The sequence below is a fragment of the Theropithecus gelada genome, chromosome 6 (genome assembly GCF_003255815.1).
Source record: "Theropithecus gelada isolate Dixy chromosome 6, Tgel_1.0, whole genome shotgun sequence".
Classification (NCBI taxonomy): domain Eukaryota; kingdom Metazoa; phylum Chordata; class Mammalia; order Primates; family Cercopithecidae; genus Theropithecus; species Theropithecus gelada.
Window position 1 is genome coordinate 138,383,822 of NC_037673.1, and position 21,945 is coordinate 138,405,766.

The 21,945-nt window shown below is 40.4% G+C and overlaps 1 protein-coding gene across 2 annotated transcripts in view; it reads left to right on the top strand.

The window, feature by feature from the left end:
- Positions 1–2,224: 2,224 nt before the first annotated feature.
- The window catches only part of NDFIP1 (Nedd4 family interacting protein 1), a 47,688-nt gene continuing 27,967 nt past the window's right edge, over positions 2,225–21,945 (top strand). For both annotated transcript variants that reach the window (XM_025389382.1, XM_025389383.1), the window contains exon 1: positions 2,225–2,768. In XM_025389382.1, coding sequence (XP_025245167.1) covers positions 2,706–2,768 — 63 coding nt within the window. In that variant the 5' untranslated portion in view covers positions 2,225–2,705. The remainder of the gene's footprint in view (positions 2,769–21,945) is intronic.

The window sequence follows — 21,945 nt, forward strand, 5'->3', positions numbered from 1 at the left end:
AATTTTTATGGCCTTGGATTATCTTCTCTGTCTGCTTGGCTTGCACTAGGCATGGATCTGTGAGCCAGAAATTCAGTTTTCCCCTTCGTTGTACAATTTGCCTGCCAGCTGGAGGCCTAATATAGCAGTGACTCAATTTCTCAATTCTCCAATTTATCCACCCATCGAATCAAGGCAAATAATCTCAATTTACTTATTAGAGGCTTTGGGGAACTCAAGAAAAAACCCCAAAATCCTTACCGTGACTACAAAACATTTTGGTTGAGGACATAGGAAAAAGAGATTGGAAGTTGGAGATCAGTTTTCTTTTACTTTCAATGGAAAATATTTCTATGATAAAGCCTGTTATTTATATTATGATAAATATTTGTGTCCGCATGCAGGGAGCATATAGATGTTGAGGGAGAAAGTAATTTAGGAAAGAAATAGAAGGGTGGCAACATCTTTTCCACAAAAGCCACAGCACTGCAGACATGCCTAAAGATTGCAGTTGTTGCTCCAATCGCCGTATGTGGCAGGCTGACAAATTCTTCTTTCTTTCTTTCTTTTTTTTTTTTTTCCAGAGATTGTGTCTCATTATGTTGCCCAGGTTGGTCTCAAACTCCTGGCTCCTGGGCTCATGTGATCCTCGAGTCTCAGCCTCTCAAAGTGCTGGGATTACAGATGTGAACCATTGTGCCCAGCGGACAAATTCTTTTTTATTATTTCTTACATGCAAATTTAGACAATCTGGACAAAGAAGTCTGGATTTCTACTTTCCACTGCTGAAATTTTTAAAAATTTCAAATTAGATTTTTGCACCCTTTATACAAGACTACATGGCAGGACATTACGTTTGATTCACTGTACCTGATTACATTTAAAGGTTGTTTTTCTGGATTAAAAACAACAACTGAGGGACAGAGTAAGGAGCCTCTAAATAGACTTCAGAGCTTGGAATGTTGCTACATTTGTTCACTCTTCCAGCATGTTAATATGTGAGACTAATACTTGGAAATAGCGACAGATATGGAGAAGTTTGGATACTGAGAGAGAACTCAAAGTGAAGATGGTAAACATCTAGAGTTTTTATTGATTACAATTTTCTCATATATACAGAAACCTCAGGGTGTGTTTGAAACACTGCTCTCTTTTAAAATACATAATTAACTAAACTTCAAAATTAGAAGCTAAGACAATAATCATATTAATACAACCTCTACACTGCCAACTTGGAAAGGCAATGAAGAAGAAATGGGAATTGCAACAAGCTTCAGAGATGGAAGATTTTTTTTTTCTCTGTAGGACATGTGGGTAGAAGCAATTGCAGATGGCTGGGTGTGAAAGAAACAAAGCTTGCAAGCCTGCTATATAACTATACTGTGCTAGATGCCATTGGGAGGTAATAAGATTTAAAAGACAAATACTCTTGTCTTCACAAAGCTTATAATTTAGTTGTGCAATACTGGTTAAGAAAGCTGGCTTATTGGAGTTGTATTCCAGCTTCACCGCTTAGTAGCTCTGTATCATTGGGTGAGATATTTAACTTCTTTGGGCATAACTTCCTCATCTGTGAAACACTGATAATTGTATCTCCTATATGGCAGCTATGCCAGCATCCTTTCTGTTCTTCCACAAGGCAATCTCTCTCTGGACCACCCTTTGCACCTGTTCCTGTGGCCGGGAAAGCCTTTAGCATGGCCAAACCCTTCAAGTTTTGACTTCCAAGTCACCGACTCAGGGAACTGTTTTGGAAAATATGGTTTCTGATTCCGCAGATGAGGCTGTTAAAATACTAAAGAACTGCATAAACATGAGGATGTTATTATAATCATCCACCCTAAGTAGCATTTGAGATCCAAGCAGTTCTCAAGGATTTAGGGTTAGCAAACATTGACTGTAAAATGTCAGATAGCAAGTATTCTAGGGTTTGCAGGCCATAATAAACAAAAAGGTGCTGCTGTGTTCCAATAAAACTTTATTTATGGACACTGAAACTTGAATTTCACGTACTTTTCACAGTCACGGTGACAGACCGGATTTTGCCCCCTCCCTGTCGCTGGCTGACCCCTGGTTTATGAGTATTGCAGATAAAAGAAGGGAGTGAATAAGAACCACGATTCTGCTGCCAGACACCAGGGATCAGGTCGCTGCTGTGAAGATTGTCAACCTCTCTGGTTGCCAACGACCTGGAGAATGGTGCTGTGGTTCCTGTGTCAGGGTGGTTGTGCTGAAGGCTGGATGAGGGCACGTAAGTGAAGCTCAGGGCTTGGCTCGAGGTGCTCATCAGCACCATCGCCCTTTCTTTAGGCTGGCCTGTTAGTAATTCGTTTTTAGTGGAATCGAATACAACACTTGAGCCTCGGAGGCTCAGGTCGTCGGAGCAACTACACCCGGGCCGGGGCACCTCTGGGCGGTGGCTCAGGGCTAGGGTAGGCCGGGCCGGGCCGGGCCGGGCAGGGCGGCGCGAGTCGGGGGCGGGGCGGCGGCGTCGCGTCGCCGTCGTAGTCTCCGCCTCTTCCCCAGGGGCCGCGTCGGAGCCTCGGCGGCGGCGGCGGCGGCGGCGCTTACAGCCTGAGAGGATCGTCTCGCCCGGGAGCAGCGGCGGCCATCGAGACCCACCCAAGGAGCGTCCCCCTCGGCCTCCCAGCGCTCCCAGGCCGCAGCGGCCGCGCCCATTTAGCTAGCTTGCTCGCTCGCTCTCCTTCCCTGCTGCCGGCTGCGCCATGGCGTTGGCGTTGGCGGCGCTGGCGGCGGTCGAGCCGGCCTGTGGCAGCCGGTACCAGCAGGTAAGCGGCGCCCAAGTCCCGCCCCGGACTCCGTCCCCCGGCTCTGCCCTGTCCGCTGGCCGCCTCAGGCCTCTCGGGCCGGCCCGCGGCCAACTCGACGCCGGGGCTTGGCAGGCCGCGCTGGGCCTGGAGGGGCGGGTCGGGCCCCGGGCTCGGATTCGAGGCTGCCGCGGGCCCGGCCTGCCCCTCTGCGACCCCGGGTGGGACTCCGGCGGTGGAAAGCCCTCCTCCCGGCCTCGTTTCCCGCATTTCCCAGGGCGGGCGGGTCCCTGAGTCAGAACCCGAGACCCATAGGCGGCATCGATCTGAGGCATTCGTTTTTCGTTTTTCCACCTTTGGTTTGATGTCATTGGAAAAGAAAGAAAGAAAAAAGCAAGAAACGGAAACTGGGTGGTGAGAAAAGATTAAAATCTCTGCTGCTGCCGATAGCTCCCCACAGCAAGATGCTATTGCTCAGGGTTTCAGAGCCTAGTTTGTCGAAACCCTTCCCCCTCGCCTCCGTTTTAAGACAAAAGTAAAAAATGAAGCAAGAGACAAACCCGCAGTTTGCAGTAGATTTGGAAGAGGCGATGTTTGGCTGTGGTGATGCCCCAAAAGGGAGGGCTACGATGAAGTCTGCAGGGCGTGTGCCGGTTGTATTTTAAATGCTTGGAAGTGACGTTTGAAGAGATTTGATGGCATAGCTGAGGAGGAAATGTATAGGGAATGATTGGATCATTTTCTCGGGTCTGATTTATAAATTGAGGCCCCAGGGAAAAGAGCTGCTTGTTTCACTCCCCGTCTGTAGCTAAGTTCCCCCAGGAAATTTAGAGACCTTCTGCAGGATTTTTAGAAATGTTAATCTAACATATCGTAATTGTGGGAATTGAGCCAGGTGGTAAACTGATGTTGCCTGGAACCGCAAATAACGGCTTGTGTTTGTCATGTTTCACATGGTTTCGGTGCATACAGATGTCAATCCTGCTTTTATCAAATAAAATGTCCTATCTTAGACGATCTACAATTTTATATTTTAGAAATAAGGAAAGCCAGTACGATGAAAACGTAGATTAACCCTGGTGCGGCTGGTTACTGGTTTGTTTTGCTATAATCAGCCATGTGTTGCAGTCCGCCCCCACTCAGGATTGGACTCCTAAAATGACTAGTTAAGAATTTCGCTTCTTGGTTTTATAAACACGGCCCAAATTGTGGCAATGCAGTTAATCCTTAGATCTTTTCAGAGCACATGGATCTAGCACATGCTTTTTTTTGTATGACCTTGGGCAGCCTGTGGGTTCCTTACTGCTTTAATAAAATGGGAATAACAGATGTCACTTAACTGTGACATCTTTGCAAAGTGACTTGCAAACAGTGTTTGCAAATCACCCATACTGTATACTGTCATCTGATTTCATCCTTTTCATCCTGACTTGGATAAGGCGAACCAGCAGAAGAACTGTGGTTTTTCTTTGTACTGCCATCTTCTTGAGCTATTAGGTAATGCCGATATACTGCTAGAATACAAAAAAATTGCTGGAGTGTCAAAATCATGTATTCCTTAGTGTGGCATTTAATATTTTTTAGTTATGCAGAATTGAAGTATCAAAAAAACGAAAAAAAAAAATCTTCCTAGAAAAATTGTAGAAGATGAAAGCCCAAAAACTGCAATACCTTCCCTAAACAAAAACCAACTAGATAACCGAAGGTAATATTTTAATGTGCATTCTTGTGGGTTTATAGCTATGTTATAGGTCAGTGTATGTGTGTACAGATAAGGAATGCAGGAAGGCTAATATTGATTTTTTTATGCCACAATCACAGTACTAAGTAATTTACGTCCATTTTTTAAAAAAATTTAATCCATACCAAACCCTTATGAACCAGGGTTTGTTCTCATTGTCAAAGACTGAAAGTGGCTCAGTAACTTGCCTCAAGGTCACAAGCTGCTAAGTAGTGATTACAAGGATATACACACACTCACCTACTTAAAACACAGGCTCACAGTCCAAATATAGGTGTATGCATTAGCAGATATATGCACATGCGTATGTATTCTCTTATGTACCCATATATACATGTACAGACATATCTTTGTACATTCGTGTGCAGTTTTATGAGCCCCTGATCATACTTGCACATACTTTTGCACGTGTTCATGTGTATCTTGTTCTCAGACATGTGCATTCATACATTTGCATATGTGTATCATTCACATGTATCTACAAAGGCATACTAGATAAATAATGAAATGGGTTCATATTTCTATTTTGTAATGTTCTTCACACAATGTTATTAACATTTTCTATATAAAATATTTTTAATGTCTGTATGGCATGTAATTGTATGGATGAATCGTAATTTAACTAATTGCCTATCTTTGGTCACTGAGAATGTTTATAGTTTTTTTCATTGACTGAAACTTATTTTACATACATCTTCAGCCGTTTCCTTAGCATAAATTACTAGACATGGAAATGCCTGGTCAGAGAATATACATATTTAAAAGGCTTTTGAATTATAGAATGATGGTGAATTGTCCAGGCAACTTGATAGGAACATGATACTCTGGTTGTCACACAGGGCTGTTCTGACTTCTATTTGATCTGGTTAATCAAATTGAGCTAGTTTTCTCACCAAGTAAATGTAATGGAAAACTGTATGATTCATAAATGCAAACACAGTTTTGTCTTTATAGTCTTTTTATTGGTAGCGTAATATGTGGACAACTTGAATTTAGCATAGTAGTGACAGACTATGCAGAAAGGCTAGGCTCAGCCAGGTGCGGTGGCTCACACCTGTAGTCACAGCACTTTGGGAGGCTAAAGCGGGCAGATCACTTGAAGTCAGGAGTTCAAGATCAGCCTGGCCAACATGGCAAAACCCTGTCTCTACTAAAAATATAAGAACTAGCCAGGTATGGTGGCACTCGCCTATAATCCCAGCTACTTGGGAGGCTGAGGCAGGAGAATTGCTTGAACCTGGGAGGCAGAGGTTGCAGTGAGCCGAGATTGTGCACTGCACTCCAGCCTGGGCGACACAGTGAGACTCTGTCTCAAAAAAGCAAAACAAAACAAAACGAAAAACGGCCAGGCAAGTTGACTCATGCTTGTAATCCCAGCACTTGTTGGGAGGCCGAGGTGGGCAGATCACGAAGATCACGAGGTCAAGAGATTGAGACCATCGTGGCCAACACGGTGAAACCCCATCTCTATTAAAAATACAAAAATTAGCTGGGAGTGGTGGCATGCACCGGTAGTCCTAGCTTCTTAGGAGGCTGAGGCAGGAGAATCACTTGAACCCAGGAGGCAGATGTTGCAGTGGACTAAGATCGTGCCACTGCACTCCAGCCTGACGACAGAGCAAGACTCTATCTAAAAAAAAAAAAGCACGGCGTGGTGTGCACCTGTAATCCCAGCTACTTGGAAAGCTGAGGCAGGAAAATCACTTGAACTCAGGAGGCAGAGGTTGCAGTGAGTCGGGATCGCACCACTGTACTCCAGCTTGGGTGAGCAAGACTCTGTCTTAAAAAAAACAAAGGCGCCAAGGTGGGTGAATCATGAGGTCAGGAGATCAAGACCATCCTGGTTAACATGGTGAAACCCTGTCTCTACTAAAAATACAAAAAATTAGCTGGGTGTGGTGGCGGGTGCCTGTAGTCCCAGCTACTCGGGAGGCTGCGGCAGGATAAACCTGGGAGGCAAAGGTTGCAGTGAGCCAGGATTGCACCACTGCACTCCAGGCTAGGCGACAGAGTGAGACTCTGCCCACCCGAGACTCTGCCCCCCCCCCCCCCCAAAAAAAAAAGAGGCTTGGTTTATAGGTTCCCTGTGGCATTATTTTGTTTTTTTGTTTGTTTGTTTGTTTGTTTGTTTTCATTTTGAAACTGAGACTGTGTCTCAGACAGTATGGAAGCACTGTTTTAGAAAGACCTAAGTAGACCCATACTGAGTGCTGAGAAACCTGTTGCGTGTTTCTCTCTCTGAGGACGTTAACTCCCGTTCATCCGTAGATGAACGCAGATCTTCTGCAGTAGATCTGTGCATGAATTTTGCCAGTTCATTCCAAGTATTTTAGGATACTTGGATTTCAATTCAATGTAAGTGGGTGATGATGACACTGCCATGTAGGTTCAAACAGATTACAGAATGCTTAGTTCTGGACTTGCCTCATTACCTGCTAAAGAAGTTGCCCATTTGTAAGCATCACCAATACTCTGTATTATAGTTTGATGACATTGTAGAGCAGCTTTTGAAATGGTATAGTTTTGGATAAATTCTCTCAGGATTATGGAGGAATATTTTGATGAGCGTAAGAATTTCATCTCTGATAGGTCAAACCATATTCATGTTAAATTATTAGATGAAGTAATGATCCTGGAGGAAGGAATGAATAGTGCTCATGTGGCTTTTTTGCTTATTTTTCAGTTTCAAAAGACGTTATAATTATATCACAGAATGCCTCTTAGGTTATGTCAGAGTTTCTTAAGTTATTTGCTGTATTTGTGGTCTACATGGTCAGTGATCAAAGAAAATTTATAAAAATATTAGGAAGACGGATACATTATTCCTTTGAAAACTTTTTATTATGGTAAAATACATATAAAATTTACCATGTTAACCGTTTTTAAGTATATAGTTTAGTGGCATTAAGTATATTCACATTGTTGTGAAACCAGTCCGTCTCCAGAACTTTTTCACCTTGCAAAACTGAAACTCCATATTCATTAAACAATAACTCTCCTTTCCCCCCCTCCTCCAGCCTCTGGAAACCGCCATTCTGCTTTCTGTGAATTTGACTACTCTAGGTACTTCTCATAAGTGGAATTAGATAGCATTTGTCCTTTTGTGACTGGCATATGTCACTTAGCATAATATCTTCAGAGTTCATCCATGTTGTAGCATGTGTCAGAATTTCCTGCCTCTTTAAGGCTGAGTAATAGTCCATTTTATATATGTACCACATTTTGTTTATGCATTCATTTGTTGATGGATGCTTGGTTTGCTTCTACCTTTTGGTCATTGTGAGTAATGCTGCTATAAAAAACATGAGTCTACAAACATCTTTCAAGTCCCTGCTTTCAGTTCTTTTGGATATACCCAGAAATGGAATTGCTGGGTTATATAGCAATTCTATTTTTAAGTTTTCGAGGAACTCCCATACTGTTTTCCATAGCAGCTTCACCATTTTATATTCCCACCAGCAATGTATAAGGATTCCAATTTCTCCATATCCTCAACATACTTGTTCTCTTGTTTTTGTTTTTTTGATAGTAGCCATCTAATGGGTGTGAAGTGGTATCTCATTGCAGTATTAATCCCTATTTCCCTAATAGTTAGTGATGTTGAGCATCTTTTTATGTGCTTATTGGCCATTGATATTTTCTTTAGAGAAAATGAGTATTCAAGTTCTTTGCTTATTTTCGAATTGAGTTTTTTGTTTCATTGTTGAGTTGTAGGAGTAATTTCTTCATGATGTTTACGTTTTCAACTTTTACTATGGAAATTTCAAACACATACAATAATAGAGTAGTATAAGAAAGGTTCTGCACCATCACCTAGCTTCAGCAATTGTGAATGAATGGCCAATATTATTTCATTTTTACTCACCACATTATTTTGAAACGAATCCTAGAAATCATATATTGATAAATGTTTATATGTGTAACTCTTAAAAGAAAACAAATGGTGTGATACTTCAAGAAGATATCACTTGAGGAATATATCATGAGAGCTCTCTTGTAATCTGTGAGGAGTGTGGAAACAGGATTTGTCAGTGTCGGGCTGTGGATCCATAACTAACTGTCGTTTGTATTGATTGGTCTCACTCTTACCAAGCCTCATCCTTTTTTTTTTGTAGCAGTGATAGATTCCTGTTAATCTATCCTTGTTTTCTTACCTGATCCCATGGGTGACCACTTGTTAGGCAAGATTTGTTTGGCTTAATCATACTGTGTTCTGAAAACAGGGCACCGCTTCCTGGTTTAGGCAGAAACCAAGGCCCAGTTGAACTGCTCTAGGGAATTTTGCTCTAAGCTGATTCCACCAGTAGTTTGACTGCACATAACTTCAAATTGTTTTATGCTAGACATCAATTATATTTCTTTATTTTATGCTAGGGTATAAAGTAAATCCTACCATGAGAGTAACTTCCTATTTTTATTAAGAAAGAAAAAAAGGCTCAAAGAGATTCAAGTGACATCCTCAGATTTATTTGTTTTTAGGGCTTTAAAATAATTATTTTGGTTTCTTAAAATGTTCTTATTTTATCTTTGAGCAAGTACAATAGCTTAGAAGAATTATATTCTTTTTTCTTTTCTTTTTTTTTTTTTGAGACAGAGTTTCACTCTTCTTGCCCAGGCTGGAGGGCAGTGGCACGATCTTGGCTAACTGCAACCTCTGCCTCCCAGGTTCAAGCGATTCTCCTGCCTCAGCCTCCCCAGTAGCTGGGATTACAGGTGCCTGCCACCACGCCCAGCTGATTTTTTGTATTTTTAGTAGAGATAGGGTTTCACCATATTGGCCAGGCTGGTCTTGAACTCCTGACCTCAAGTGATCAGCCTGCCTCGGTTTCCCAAAGTGCTGGGATTACATGTGTGAGCCACTGTGCCCAGCCTATATTCTTATAATAATGGACAATTTAGATAAAGCAACTTTAATACTTCTGTTCCATTCGTACTGAAAATTGGCTTGATGGTTTATCTTTTTCTCAAGTCATTGTTGCCAATAAGCTAGGCAACTGGCAAATATCATGTATGAAATTTTTTGGGTTTGACATACTTTCCAGTGGTAATTGCTTCTAGTGGTTGACTAGGTGGGGGTATGAGTCAGAGTAGGCTCTGGGTATCCACAGGTTGCACATTTGCAGATTCAACCAACTGTGGATTGAAAATGGGGAAAATAACAATACAATAATAAATAATAATACAAGTAAAATATACACTATAACAGCTATTTTACGTAGCATTTACATTGTATTAAGTGTTATAAGGTGATTTAAAGTACATGAGGTAGGTTATATGTAAATACTATACCATTTTATGTCAGAGGCCTGTGCATCCTCAGATTTTGGTATCTGTGGGGAGTCCTGGAAATAGTTCCCACCAAATACTGACGGATGACTGTGTGATATGTCTTATTAACTTGATCAAGTACGGTAGTAAAGCAAGTATAACCTGATAACACTTAGCACATCCTGCTCTTACAATAAGGCTTACTCATTATTTTTCTGAATAACATAATTTATATTAAATGTCCTAAATACTAGCACTGATCAAGTTTAAGAACATTCCTAGTGAAATATTTTCTTATTGATTAATGCGGTTCCCTTCATATGTATATTTCTTTCCATGCCCGGCTAATTTTTGTTTTTTTAGTAGGCGCGGGGTTTCACCATGTTGGCCAGTCTAGTCTTAAACTCCTGATCTCAAATGATCTGCCCACCTCGGCCTCCCAAAGTGCTGGGATTACAGGTGTGAACCACCATACCCAGCCTACCTTCATATGTATTTTTCTTTTCTTTTCTTTTCTTTTCTCCTCTTCTTTTTTTTTTTCTCAGACAGGTCTGTCTCTGTCACCTAGGCTGTAGTGCAGTAGTGAGATCTCGGCTCAATGCAATCTTCGCCTCTCGGGTTCAAGAGGTTCTTGTGCCTCAGCTTCCCGAGTAGCTGGTATTACAGATGTATTCCACCATGCCCGGCTAATTTTTGTATTTTTAGTAGAGACGGGATTTCACCATGTTGTCCAGGCTGGTCTCGAACTCCTGGCTTTAAGTGATCTGCCTGTCTCTGCCTCCCAAAATGCTGGGATTACAGGCATGAGCCACCGTGCCCAGCCCATATGTGTAATATATTTCTTATCCCTGAGCAATTTAGCATAATCTTTGATAGTTTTTCTGTTTTTGTCTTTTAAATTAGTTTATCTCAGCCATATTAATTAGTAGTTACCATAATCAGAGGCTTGAATACAAGTTGGAGGTCTGTCTGGAGACTGGACAGTTTATGAATAGAGATATAAGGGCTTAGGGAATGGTGCCTGTTTAATAATGATTTCATTTTCTTTATCATTCAATGCTTAAATGTGGTGTTTAGAATTAAACATTTTGTATTATACAGTAATACATTCTTCATGTGCTAGATTCAGACAGTAACTTTCTAAAGAAAAACTTGGTTTCCCTTTCCTTCCTATCTCTTCCCAGAGCTGTAACTGCTCCTCAAATTTGGTGTGCGTTCTACAAGCTTTTTTTTTTTTTTTTGAGACAGGGCCTCACTCTGTCACCCAGGCTGGAGTGCAGCGGCGCAATCTCGACTCACTGCAGCCCTGCATCTTCAGGCTTTCTTCTTAACCTTTCCTTCGCTTTAAATGTTTTTTAAATAAATCTGTACTTTCAAATAGACCACAAGTGCTGCTCTCATCACATCATATCAAGAATGCACACTGTCAACATGACTTATCATTGTTGACATTGGCCTTGACTTTACTTTTTGAAACTTTTTTCCCCTAAGATGGGTTCCTGCTATGTTGCTACCCAGGCTGGCCTCAAGCTCCTTGCCTCAAGCGATCCTTCCCCCCCAGCCTCCTGAGTAGCGGGGACCACAGGCATACACCACTACGCCCAGCTGAAACATTTTGAATTTTTCAGAAACACAGAAGACAGTAGAGAGTTTCTATATGCCCTATGCCCACCTTTCCCTATTAGCATCTTGTATCAGTGTGGTACATTTTTCACAATTATTGAACAAATATTAGTACATTGTTATCAACTAAAGTCTGTACTTTATTCAGATTTTCTAAGTTTTTACCTAATGTCCTTTTTCTGTTCCAGCATCCCATCCAGGATCCAGGATGATATAATGTGGTAACGTTACATTTAGTCGTCCTGTCTCCTTAGGCTCCTCTTGGCTGTGAGTTTCTCCAACTTTCCTTGTTTTTGATGAGCTTGGCAGTTTTGAGGAGTACTGGTCAGGTCTTTGTATAATGTTCCTCAATTGGGGTTTGTCTGATGTTTTTCTCATGATTAGACTGGGGTTGTGGATTTGGGGGCAGACCACAAGTAAAGTGCTGTTCTCTTCACATCATATCAAGAATGTACACCGTCAGCATGACTTATCATTGTTGACATTGACCTTGATCACCTGGCTGAGGTAGTGTTTGTCAGTTTTCTCTTCTGTAAAGATACTTGTTACCCCTCTTTCCATACTTACTCTTGGGAAGGAAGTCACTATACATAGTCCACACATAAGGAGTGGGGAGTTATGTAACACCTCGCTGAGGGCAAAGCATTGACATGAATTATTTGGAATTTTCCTGCATGGGACATTTGTCTCTTCTCTGATAATTTGTTTAGTGTTTATATCTGTATAGACTCATAAATATTTTATTCTTCTAATTATAATCCAGTAACTGTTTTATTTTATTACTTAAATTGCATACCTCCATCATTGTGGATTTTTTTTTTAACCCACTTCCATACATTTTGGCACTAGGCTCGTCTTATATATTTCCTGCACTATCCTAGAATCAGGCATTTTTCCAAGGAGCCGAGGTTCCTTTTATTGAAAAATAATACTACAAACCAAGATCTGTGCTCCTTGCTACTAGGGTGTCATTACTTTTAGGCCTTCTAAGCTGACAGAGCAAGGAACTATATATGTCTGTATATTAATCTGTGGGTACGCACATCTGTAACTATTTCTGTGTGTACCATCTATCTATATTAAGCTGAACATAAGTTCATACTAGTATCTCCACCTCTAATTTATTACCATATGGGTCGCTCTAGCCTACTCCCCTTATCTATAAACTCCCACTCCAACATTGAGAAACCTGGCTCACTTCCACCATCCATTTACATAATTCTTCAGTTCTGATATACATGTGTAAGTTGTATCAGAATTGTTAACCCACACCCCTGTGGGAAATAGTATTATAACCACTGCAGGACAAAGCGTATGTACAGTTCCTTTTGCCTTTAGTCTTAAAAACTCTACTTATTTCCAAATGTTCCTTAGGTCAGCACCTGTTCCTCCACCCACTTGAGTGAGGTTGTTTCAAACATTTATAATACACTTATCTTGTTTTGTCACATTTTGCATACATCCTCCAGCCATCTAAGTGGATTTTAAAAATTTGCATGCCTTAAGATTCTTTCTTTGTGCTATCAAGTTCTACAAATTTTCACAAATGCATACTGTCTTATTTTTTCCTTTTAAACAACGCATTTTACGAAAAATGGTAGGACTGATTTCTCTTTATTTTCCAAATTTTCTAATGATCATGTTTGCTTTCTTTTTAAAGTACCTTTAAAGAAAATTTTTTTTAGAAATAATTTTAAACTTAGAGAAGGTTGCAAGAATAGTATAACGCTCATTATCTATTACCGAATTCATCTTAGACTCATTGTTAAATTTTGATTAACTATGAAATACAATCCTATAAAAATTGAAAGCACTACAGATAAAACCCAGGTTCCTTTAATCATCACAGTCCTTTCTCTATAGAATTCAGTGTTTGTTTAGCTATTTGTTATCAAATAATAATAATTATTATTTTTTTTGAGATGGAATCTCGCTCTGTTGCCCAGGCTAGAAGTGGTACGATCTCAGCTCACTGCAGTCTCTGCCTCCGGGGTTGAAGCAATTCTCCTGCCTCAGCCTCCCTAGTAATTGGGATTACAGTCATGCACCATCGTGCCCTGCTAATTCTTGTATTTTTAGTAGAGATGGGGTTTCACTATGTTGGTCAGGCTGGTCTCAAACTCCTGACCTCAGGCGATCTGCCCGCCTTGGCCTCCCAAAGTGCTGGGATTATAGGCATGAGCCACTGCACCCGGCCCAAACTAACTTTATGTTTATAAATCTCGTCTACAGCCATACCACCCTGAACGTGCCCAATCTCTTCTGTTTATAAATCTCGTTTTCACTTCTACTTCTAGCAGTACCTGGTGCTACCGTTCTTGAGCTTTTGGGGGATACAAAACAGTTGTTTTTTGGCTTTCTGGTTTAGGATTTAGCTTTCTTGGGTCTGCTAAGTCAGTTACCACTTGTCATCCCGCTTCTAGCTTTCAGAAATTAATTGCTGCTTCCTTTTCTGTTGCTTGTAAGTTTTTTGTCTTTAAACAAGCAACATTTTACTCACATTTATATTTAAGAGGGTTTCAGGAGGAATAAGACTCAAGTGTCTAATCTTTAATTGGACATTATACAGTAATTGTAATTACTTATTTGTGTTTCATTTGCTAAACTTGCAGACTTAGTGAGGCCAAAAACACCAGCCAAGTCACTGTTCTGTCCCCAGACCCCACATCAGTTGTGGCCTGACACATTTAATGAGTGTTGTTAAATTAACCTAGCAGTTGAATACTTGTAGAACGAAACATTCTGTGATGATAGTTTAATAGGAAAGGTATTAAATGCTCGATGTACCTACTTTTTGGCTCTCATTGTTCTTGCAGGAAGAGAGGACCTCATGACCAGGCCTGAATCAAGGTGGACTCTCCTGAATAGAATACCTTTTCCCACCCATAATGTCTGCCTGAGTATGCTCTACTCTAGGCTAATAAGCAAGCATAACTTTTGGAACTTCTCACTATCAGAGCTGAGCAGGCTGCAGTCAACATGCGAGCCTGGGTTCTAGGCATGGCTCTGTCACTGTCTTTCAGTGTCTACATTTGATTTCACTGCCTTTTCAATGTGGAATATTCCATTTTTGGGATATGCCAATTGGTTATTTTTAGAAGAAACAATATTGTAGGAATTACATTGTGATCAAGATAAGTTTTCCTTCATATATAAACTTTAATTGAACATCTGAGCACTTATTGCTAAGTGCTGTAGATTGAATACTAAATGTTAAACACTGCTCATTTCTAAAGAGATAAAGGTTGGAGATGTCTGTTTCTCCCTTGGTGTTTCTTTTCTGTTATTTCTTTTTAAAATTGGTAACTATAGAGCCATACTATTCTTTTCATTTTTATTGTGAAATTATGGATGCATATGAAAGGATACAGAGTATATATGTACCTTATGCAAAATAATAATAAATCAGAGACCTGTGACTACCATCCAAATCATAGCAATCTTTTTTGAAAGTTTGTTTGTTTTACACGTATTCTTTTAGACCAGTCAGTAGGAGAGAGCTGCTTTTGCCTTAGTTGCTTTGTAAGGCCACGTTTCTCCTCAATTCTTCCATGTTTAAAATGCACTCCTTGTGCTAAGTAGTGATGGGGATACCATAACTGCCACTCTCCATTCCTGAAACCATCATCACTGTCCTCTCTACAGTTATAGCAGTCATGTGTGTATGGCTACATGCATAGCCTGTGAATTTATTTGGAGATTTGTAAAGTAATATGAATACTTTTCATAGATGTGAACTGGTAAGTTAAGATGGTATTAAGAATAGCTGCTATTTCTTCAGGTAAGTTTCTGTTAGAAATCCACCTCCATGCCTATTTTGGCCAACACTCACTAATGTATCCATGCTGTGCCACTCACTGGTAAGTGCTGGGGTGAATGCATTGATAAACCATGCAAAGGTCTCAGTCCACAGAGGGCTCACAGTCTGCATCATCACTATTCCTCATACAGTGTTTTTCTATTCCCATTTCTGAATTGTTAGCGAAGTATGATATATGTATAAAAACATGTACAATCATAAATGTGCAGCTCAATGAATTTTCACAAACTGAACTTGCACAGCTAACTAGTATGCTCTACTCTAGCATACTAAATCCAGAAACAGAATTACCAGCACTCCAAAAGGTCCCTTCAGGGCCTTTCCAGTCACTCTCCTCCCAGGGCATACTCACTGGTATGTTTAGTTTGTCTGTTCTTTAAAAAAGTCTTTATATGAACCTGATCATACAGTAAATACTGTTTTGAGTCTGGCTTCTTTTGCTTAACATGATTTTGCAAAATTTACCCATGTGGGTTACAGTTTGTTCATGCACACTGCTGTCTCATTTTGTGAAAATACCACAATTTAGTTACCTCTTCTACTGTAGATAGGCATTTCAGTAATTTCCAGTTTTATGAATACTGTTGCTTTGCCCCTCCTTATATGTCTTTTGGTATCATATGTAAATGTTTCTGTTGGACATATAACTAGGAGTGGAATTGCTGGATATGTGTAAATTCATCTTTTGTTGATATTGGCAAAGTTTTCTAAAGTACTTGTACAGGTTTATACTCCCATCAGTAGTGTAGTGTGAGAGTTCTGTTTATTATATATCCTCGATAACATTTGGTATTTTCTGCTTTTTATTTTGGTCATCATCTGTGGTTTTAATTTTCATTTCTATAATGACTAGTGAAATAGAGCACTGTTTTGTAAGTTTATTGGCCATTTAGATATCTTTTTTTGTGAAATGTCTATTCAAGTCTTGTCCCTTTTTTTATTGAATGGCTTCCTTATTGATTTTAAGAAGTTCTTTTTTTTTTTTTTTTTTTTTTTTTTTTGAGACAGAATCTCGCTCTGTTGCCCAGGCTGGAGTGCAGTGAGCTGGATCTCAGCTCACTCCAAGCTCTGCCTCCCGGGTTCACACCATTCTCCTGCCTCAGCCTCCTGAGTAGCTGGGACTACAGGTACCCGCCACCTCACCCGGCTAGTTTTTTGTATTTTTTTAGTAGAGACGGGGTTTCACCGGGTTAGCCAGGACGGTCTCGATCTCCTGACCTCGTGATCCGCCCGTCTCAGCCTCCCAAAGTGCTGGGATTACAGGCTTGAGCCACCGCGCCCGGCCCGATTTTAAGAAGTTCTTTATGTATTTTGGATATAAGTCCATTTTCTGAAAAGCATATCCTCCCTCTCTTTGGATTTTCTTTTCATTTTCCTGATGGTGTCTTCTGAATGAATAGTAGAGTTCTTGTGTGTGTGTTTTGGTTTTGTTTTGTTTTTTAGGCAGAGTCTTGTCTGTTGCCCAGGCTAGAGTGCAGTGGGGGTAATCTCAGGTCACTGCAATCTCTACCTCCCAGGTTCAAGTGATTCTCGTGCCTCAGCCTCCCAAGTAGCTGGGACTACAGGGGCGTGCCACCACACCCAGCTAATTTTTCTATTTTTAGTAGAGATGGGGTTTCACCATGTTGGCCAGGCTGGTCTCAAACTCCTGACCTCAAGTAATCCTCCCACTTTGGCCTCCCAAAGTGCTGGTATCACAGGCATGAGCCACTTTGCCTGGCCCAAACAAATGATTTTTTAAAATTGTTCTTGAAATCTAGAATTCTTTTTTTTTTTTTTTTTTTTTTAAGAGGCAGGGTCTTGCTATGTTGCCCAGGCTGGTCTTGAACTGGGCTCAAGCAGTCCTTCCACCTCAGCCTCCCAAAATGCTGGGATTACAGGTGTGATCTACCACGTCCAGCCATAAAATAATTCTTGAATAGATGCCAGTTGTAGTCCATGGTCTGTTGTGACTTTTTTTTCCCCTTTGGAAGGGGCTACTTAATGTATCATTTTAAATGACAAATAATTAGGAGCTTGTTTCTGCTTCTATGTTTCTATTTTAGAGCTTTAACATATCTTAGATAAAATCTACATATGGGGTGGTGGGGGGTTAAAACAATGTATTTACCACCTTTGCGTTTAAATTATGGACTAGATTTTATATAAATTATTTTAAAATGAGTCTGATACAGCCACTATTTTTAGTATTGTTTACTCTGTAAACAAAAGATGACCGATTCCTGCTATTCTGTCAAAGTCAGGGAGCCAGGTGCTTAGTCTCCTTTTCAACTTGTCTTTCTCTAGGGCTTTAAATCCTTCTCAAATGGGCCCTGGAGCTCTGAACTAAGCCTGAATTTTCTTATGGAACCAAGAAGCGGAGAAAAGGAAGAACTCACATTACTGAGGATATGAACTGGTTATAAATTGTGTAGATGCTACTTCTTAATTTAAAATCCTATATGTTCATGAGCAGAGAGACTTGCTATTAAAATGCTATTTGGAAATATTGAACAATTGTCCCTCCTTATTTCCCTAGTCTTTGTAAGATCATGACCCATCGGGGGCCTGCCATTTACCTCAAAGGCTCTTGGCTGTAGGTTTTTCTCAAGCTGGGTGTCAGAAAACACAGGATTATTTGCTTGGCGATATATTGGTGGAGCCATCAGTACTAGAAGTACTTGGATGTCAGACACAGATCCCAGGGGTTGGCAGGTTGATGATAATTTTCTGGTGCTCGCTACTACCATAGCCATGGTTGGCTAATTAGTGCCTTCAGGGACGAGGGTTGATTTCTCCTAGTTCCTTGCGTTTCTCTTTGGATGGCATGCCTTTACTTGTTACTTGGACCTACGTAAAGAATAGAAAGATCAGAAAAAAACCCCACAAAATTGATGATCGTAGGTCACAGTATTTGTGCTTTCATTTCTAAGGACTCATTCTAACATAAATCATTTTCTCTTTCCAAACCAAGTTGTACTCATCAGTTATATTGATACATATTAACAGTGATGATAACCACAAAAATTTTAAATAGAAAGCTTTACAAACGGTTAGCCTTTCTGAGGGGATTTACTGCAAAATTAGGGTATTCTTTTCATCTGTTATTGTATTGACTTTTTAAAGCATTATTCTGATTACTTCACTTTTGGCAAATTTTGATTTTTAAATGTGTTTTCATTTTGCTATTAAGAGGATTTGCATTTATCTTTTCTGTGAGAGATATTGAGGATAGTCTGAATCTGGTGATTGGTTTGGTGGGTTCTTTCCTTTTTTTTTTTTTTTGGTTCTGCATGAGCAACTTGAAGTTTTTTTGTTTTTTGTTTTTTCTTTATTTTGAGATGGAGTCTTGCTCTGTCGCCCAGGCTGGAGTGCAGTGGCACGATCTCGGCTCACTGCAAGCTCCACCTCCCGGGTTCATGCCATTCTCCTGCCTCCGCCTTCCGAGTAGCTGGGACTACAGGTACCCCATCACGCCCGGCTAATTTTTTGTATTTTTAGTAGAGATGAGGTTTCACCGTATTAGCCAGGATGGCCTCAATCCCCTGACCTCGTGATCTGCCTGCCTCGGCCTCCCAAAGTGCTGGGATTACAGGCGTGAGCCACCGCACCTGGCCGAAGATTTGGTTTTTAAAAGATATCTTGGCTGGGTGCAGTGGCTCACGCCTGTAATCCTAGCACTTTGGGAGGCAAATGCGGGTGGATAGCTTGAGGTCAGGAGTTCAAGACCAGCCTGACCAACATGGCGAAACCCTGTCTCTGCTAAAAATACAAAAATTAGCCAGGTGTGGTGGCAGGGGCCTATAATCCCAGCTACTCAGGAGGCTAGGCAAGAGAATCGCTTGAATCTGGGAGGTGGAGGTTGTAGTGAGCCAAGATCATGCTACTGTACCCTAGCCTCGGTGACAAAGCGAGACTTCATCTCATAAAAAACAAGAGCAACAAAAAAAGTCATCTTTTTCAAACTCTTGAAGTAGGAAAAAAGTGATATTTTTCCTCTTGATCCTAATAATTCTTCTTTTCAGGAAAAGGGAACATTAAGGATTTTTTTTTTTTTTTACTATAAGTAGTTTATAATTCAGTGTGCTCTTCCTCTTGTTTGTTTTCATTCATTCACACATGTGTGTTCTGTGTTAAGTTCTGGGTATATTGGTATGATCAGGACCCATTCCTTCCCATTGAGGGGCATGGACATTTATTTAGCCGGAGAATAATACTTGGAGGAATGTTTTGTTTTAAATAAAATTTATGTTTATATAGGTTTGCTTTTAAAAATTAGAAAATACTTTTAAAGTGTATGATTCAGTGGGTTTTTTTTGTTTTTTTGGTGTTTTTTTTTTTGAGATGGAGTCTTGTTTTTCACCCAGACTGGAGTGCAGTGGCACGATCTTAGCTCACTGCAACCTCCACCTCCCAGGTTTAAGAAATTCTCTGCTTCAGCCTCCCAAATAGCTGGGATTACAGGTGCGTGCTACCACGCCCAGCTAATTTTTTTTGTCTTTTTAGTAGAGACGAAGTTTCACCATCTTGGCCAGTCTGGTCTCTAACTTCCGACCTCGTGATCCACCCACCTTGGCCTGGGATTACAGGTGTGAGCCACCACGCCCATCCGATTCAGTGGTTTTTATTATATTCACAAGGTGTGAAACCATTATCACTGCCTAATTCTAAAACATTTTTTTATCACCCCAAAAAGAAACCTGGACCCATTTGCAGTCAGTTGCTCCCCCTTCTCTAGCCCCTGGCAACCACTGATATACTTTGTCTCTATGGATTTTGCCTTTTCTGGACATTTTATAATAAATGGAAGCGTTCAATATATGGCCTTTTGTGACTGGCTTCTTTGTTGTACTATAATTTTTTTTTTTCTTTTTTTTGAGATGGAGTCTCACTCTGTCGCCCAGGCTGGAGTGCAGTGGTGCAATCTCAGCTCACTGCAAGCTCTGCCTCCTGGGTTCACACCATTCTCCTGCCTCAGCTTCCCAAGTAGCTGGGACTACAGGTGCCCCCCACCACACCCGGCTAATTTTTTTGTATTTTCAGTAAAGACAGGGTTTCACCGTGTTAACCAGGATGGTCTCAATCTCCTAACCTCATGATCCGCCTGCCTCGACCTCCCAAAATGCTGGGTTTACCTCCACCCGGCCTCTTGTACTATAATGTTTTTAAGGTTCATTCATGTTTCAGCATGTGTCAGTACCTCATTTTTTTTGGATGAATAATATTTCATTGTACAGGTATGCCACATTTTGTTGATCTATTCGTAAGTTGATGAACATTGTTGGCAATTATGGATAATGCTACTGTGAAGATTCATGTACAAGTTTTTGTATGAACTTGTTTTCAGTTCTCTTGGTATATACCTTGGAGTGGAATTGCTTGATGTTAATATAAATCTATGTTGTTGTTTTTGTTTGAGACAGGATCTCACTCTGTTGCTCAGACTGAGCAACAGACTGGACTGGACTTACTGAAGCGCTGAACTCTTCAGCTTAAGTGATCCTCCTGTCTCAGCCTCTTGAGTAGGTGGATCACAGGTGTGCCACCATGCCCGGCTAATTTTTACATTTTTAGTAGAGACAGGATCTTGCTGTGTTTCCCAGGCTGGTCTCAAACTCCTGGCCTCAAGTGATCCTCCTGCCTCAGCCTCTTGAAAGTGCTGGGATTGCAGGCTGAGCCAGTGTGTTTTCAGCCTGTGTTTAACTTATTTTGAGGAACTGCCAAACTTTTCCACAGCAGCTGCACCATTTTGCATTCCCACCAGCAGTGTATTAGAGTTGCCGTTTCTCCACATACTCAGCACTTGCTATTGTCTGTCTTTTTGATTATAGCCATCCTAGTAAGCATGAAGTGGTATTGAGTCTTGGTTTTGATTTATGTTTTCCTGCTGACTTAATGATATTGAGCATTTTGTGTCTGCTGGCCTTTTGTATATCTTCTTTGGAGAAATGTCTATTCAAATCATTTGCCCATTTTATAATTGGGTTGCCTTTTTATTGTTTAGTTTCTCTTGTCAGAATTACTTAAAATATCTTCTCCTAATTAATAATTAGAGAATTTTTCTTGAATGTAAATAATTTGGTGATGTTAGAATGACAGAGTTTATATTTACAATATATAAAGTAAATGTACAGGCCACACAAACTTAATGATTATTTCTGAACAACAGTAAAATAGCATACTCAGCTGTTTGCCAAAAGAAATGTGCTTTGTAATTATACCGTCTTGTTTTGGTAGGATTTAGGGACGATGCAGTAGTGGGCTGGTAATGAGAGCTTTAAAAATTAGATTTTAAGGAAAAAGTTTTAGAAATTAACTCTAAGATAGAATTGGTAAATAACATTTAAAGCTAGAGTTCAGGCATTGACCCAGAACTTTCTGATACTTATTTTTAATAACTTAAGGAAGGGACTTGAAACTTACAAGAATTTTCTTGCTGTTTGAGTAGGACCAAACCAAAAAAAAATGAAGTAATGAAAATACTTGCAACTTTATAGACTCACTGGATAGTTCAGCATTATTTTTCATGTGCTTTGTTTGTATGAATTCTGAGGTATATGTGGATACCTTTTCTTATACATAAGGATTTATGGGTTTTGTTTAGTGTAGGGTTTTTTGTTGTTCTCCCATTCTTAGTGAATATAGAGAATCCAAGAATGACTTTTAAGTGCCTTTAGGTCCTGCCATTTGCTACAGTTATAAATGTTGCCCCTTGCTTATCCCTAATCCTAGCCCCAGTTCTGCTATTACTGAAAAACAACTCATTT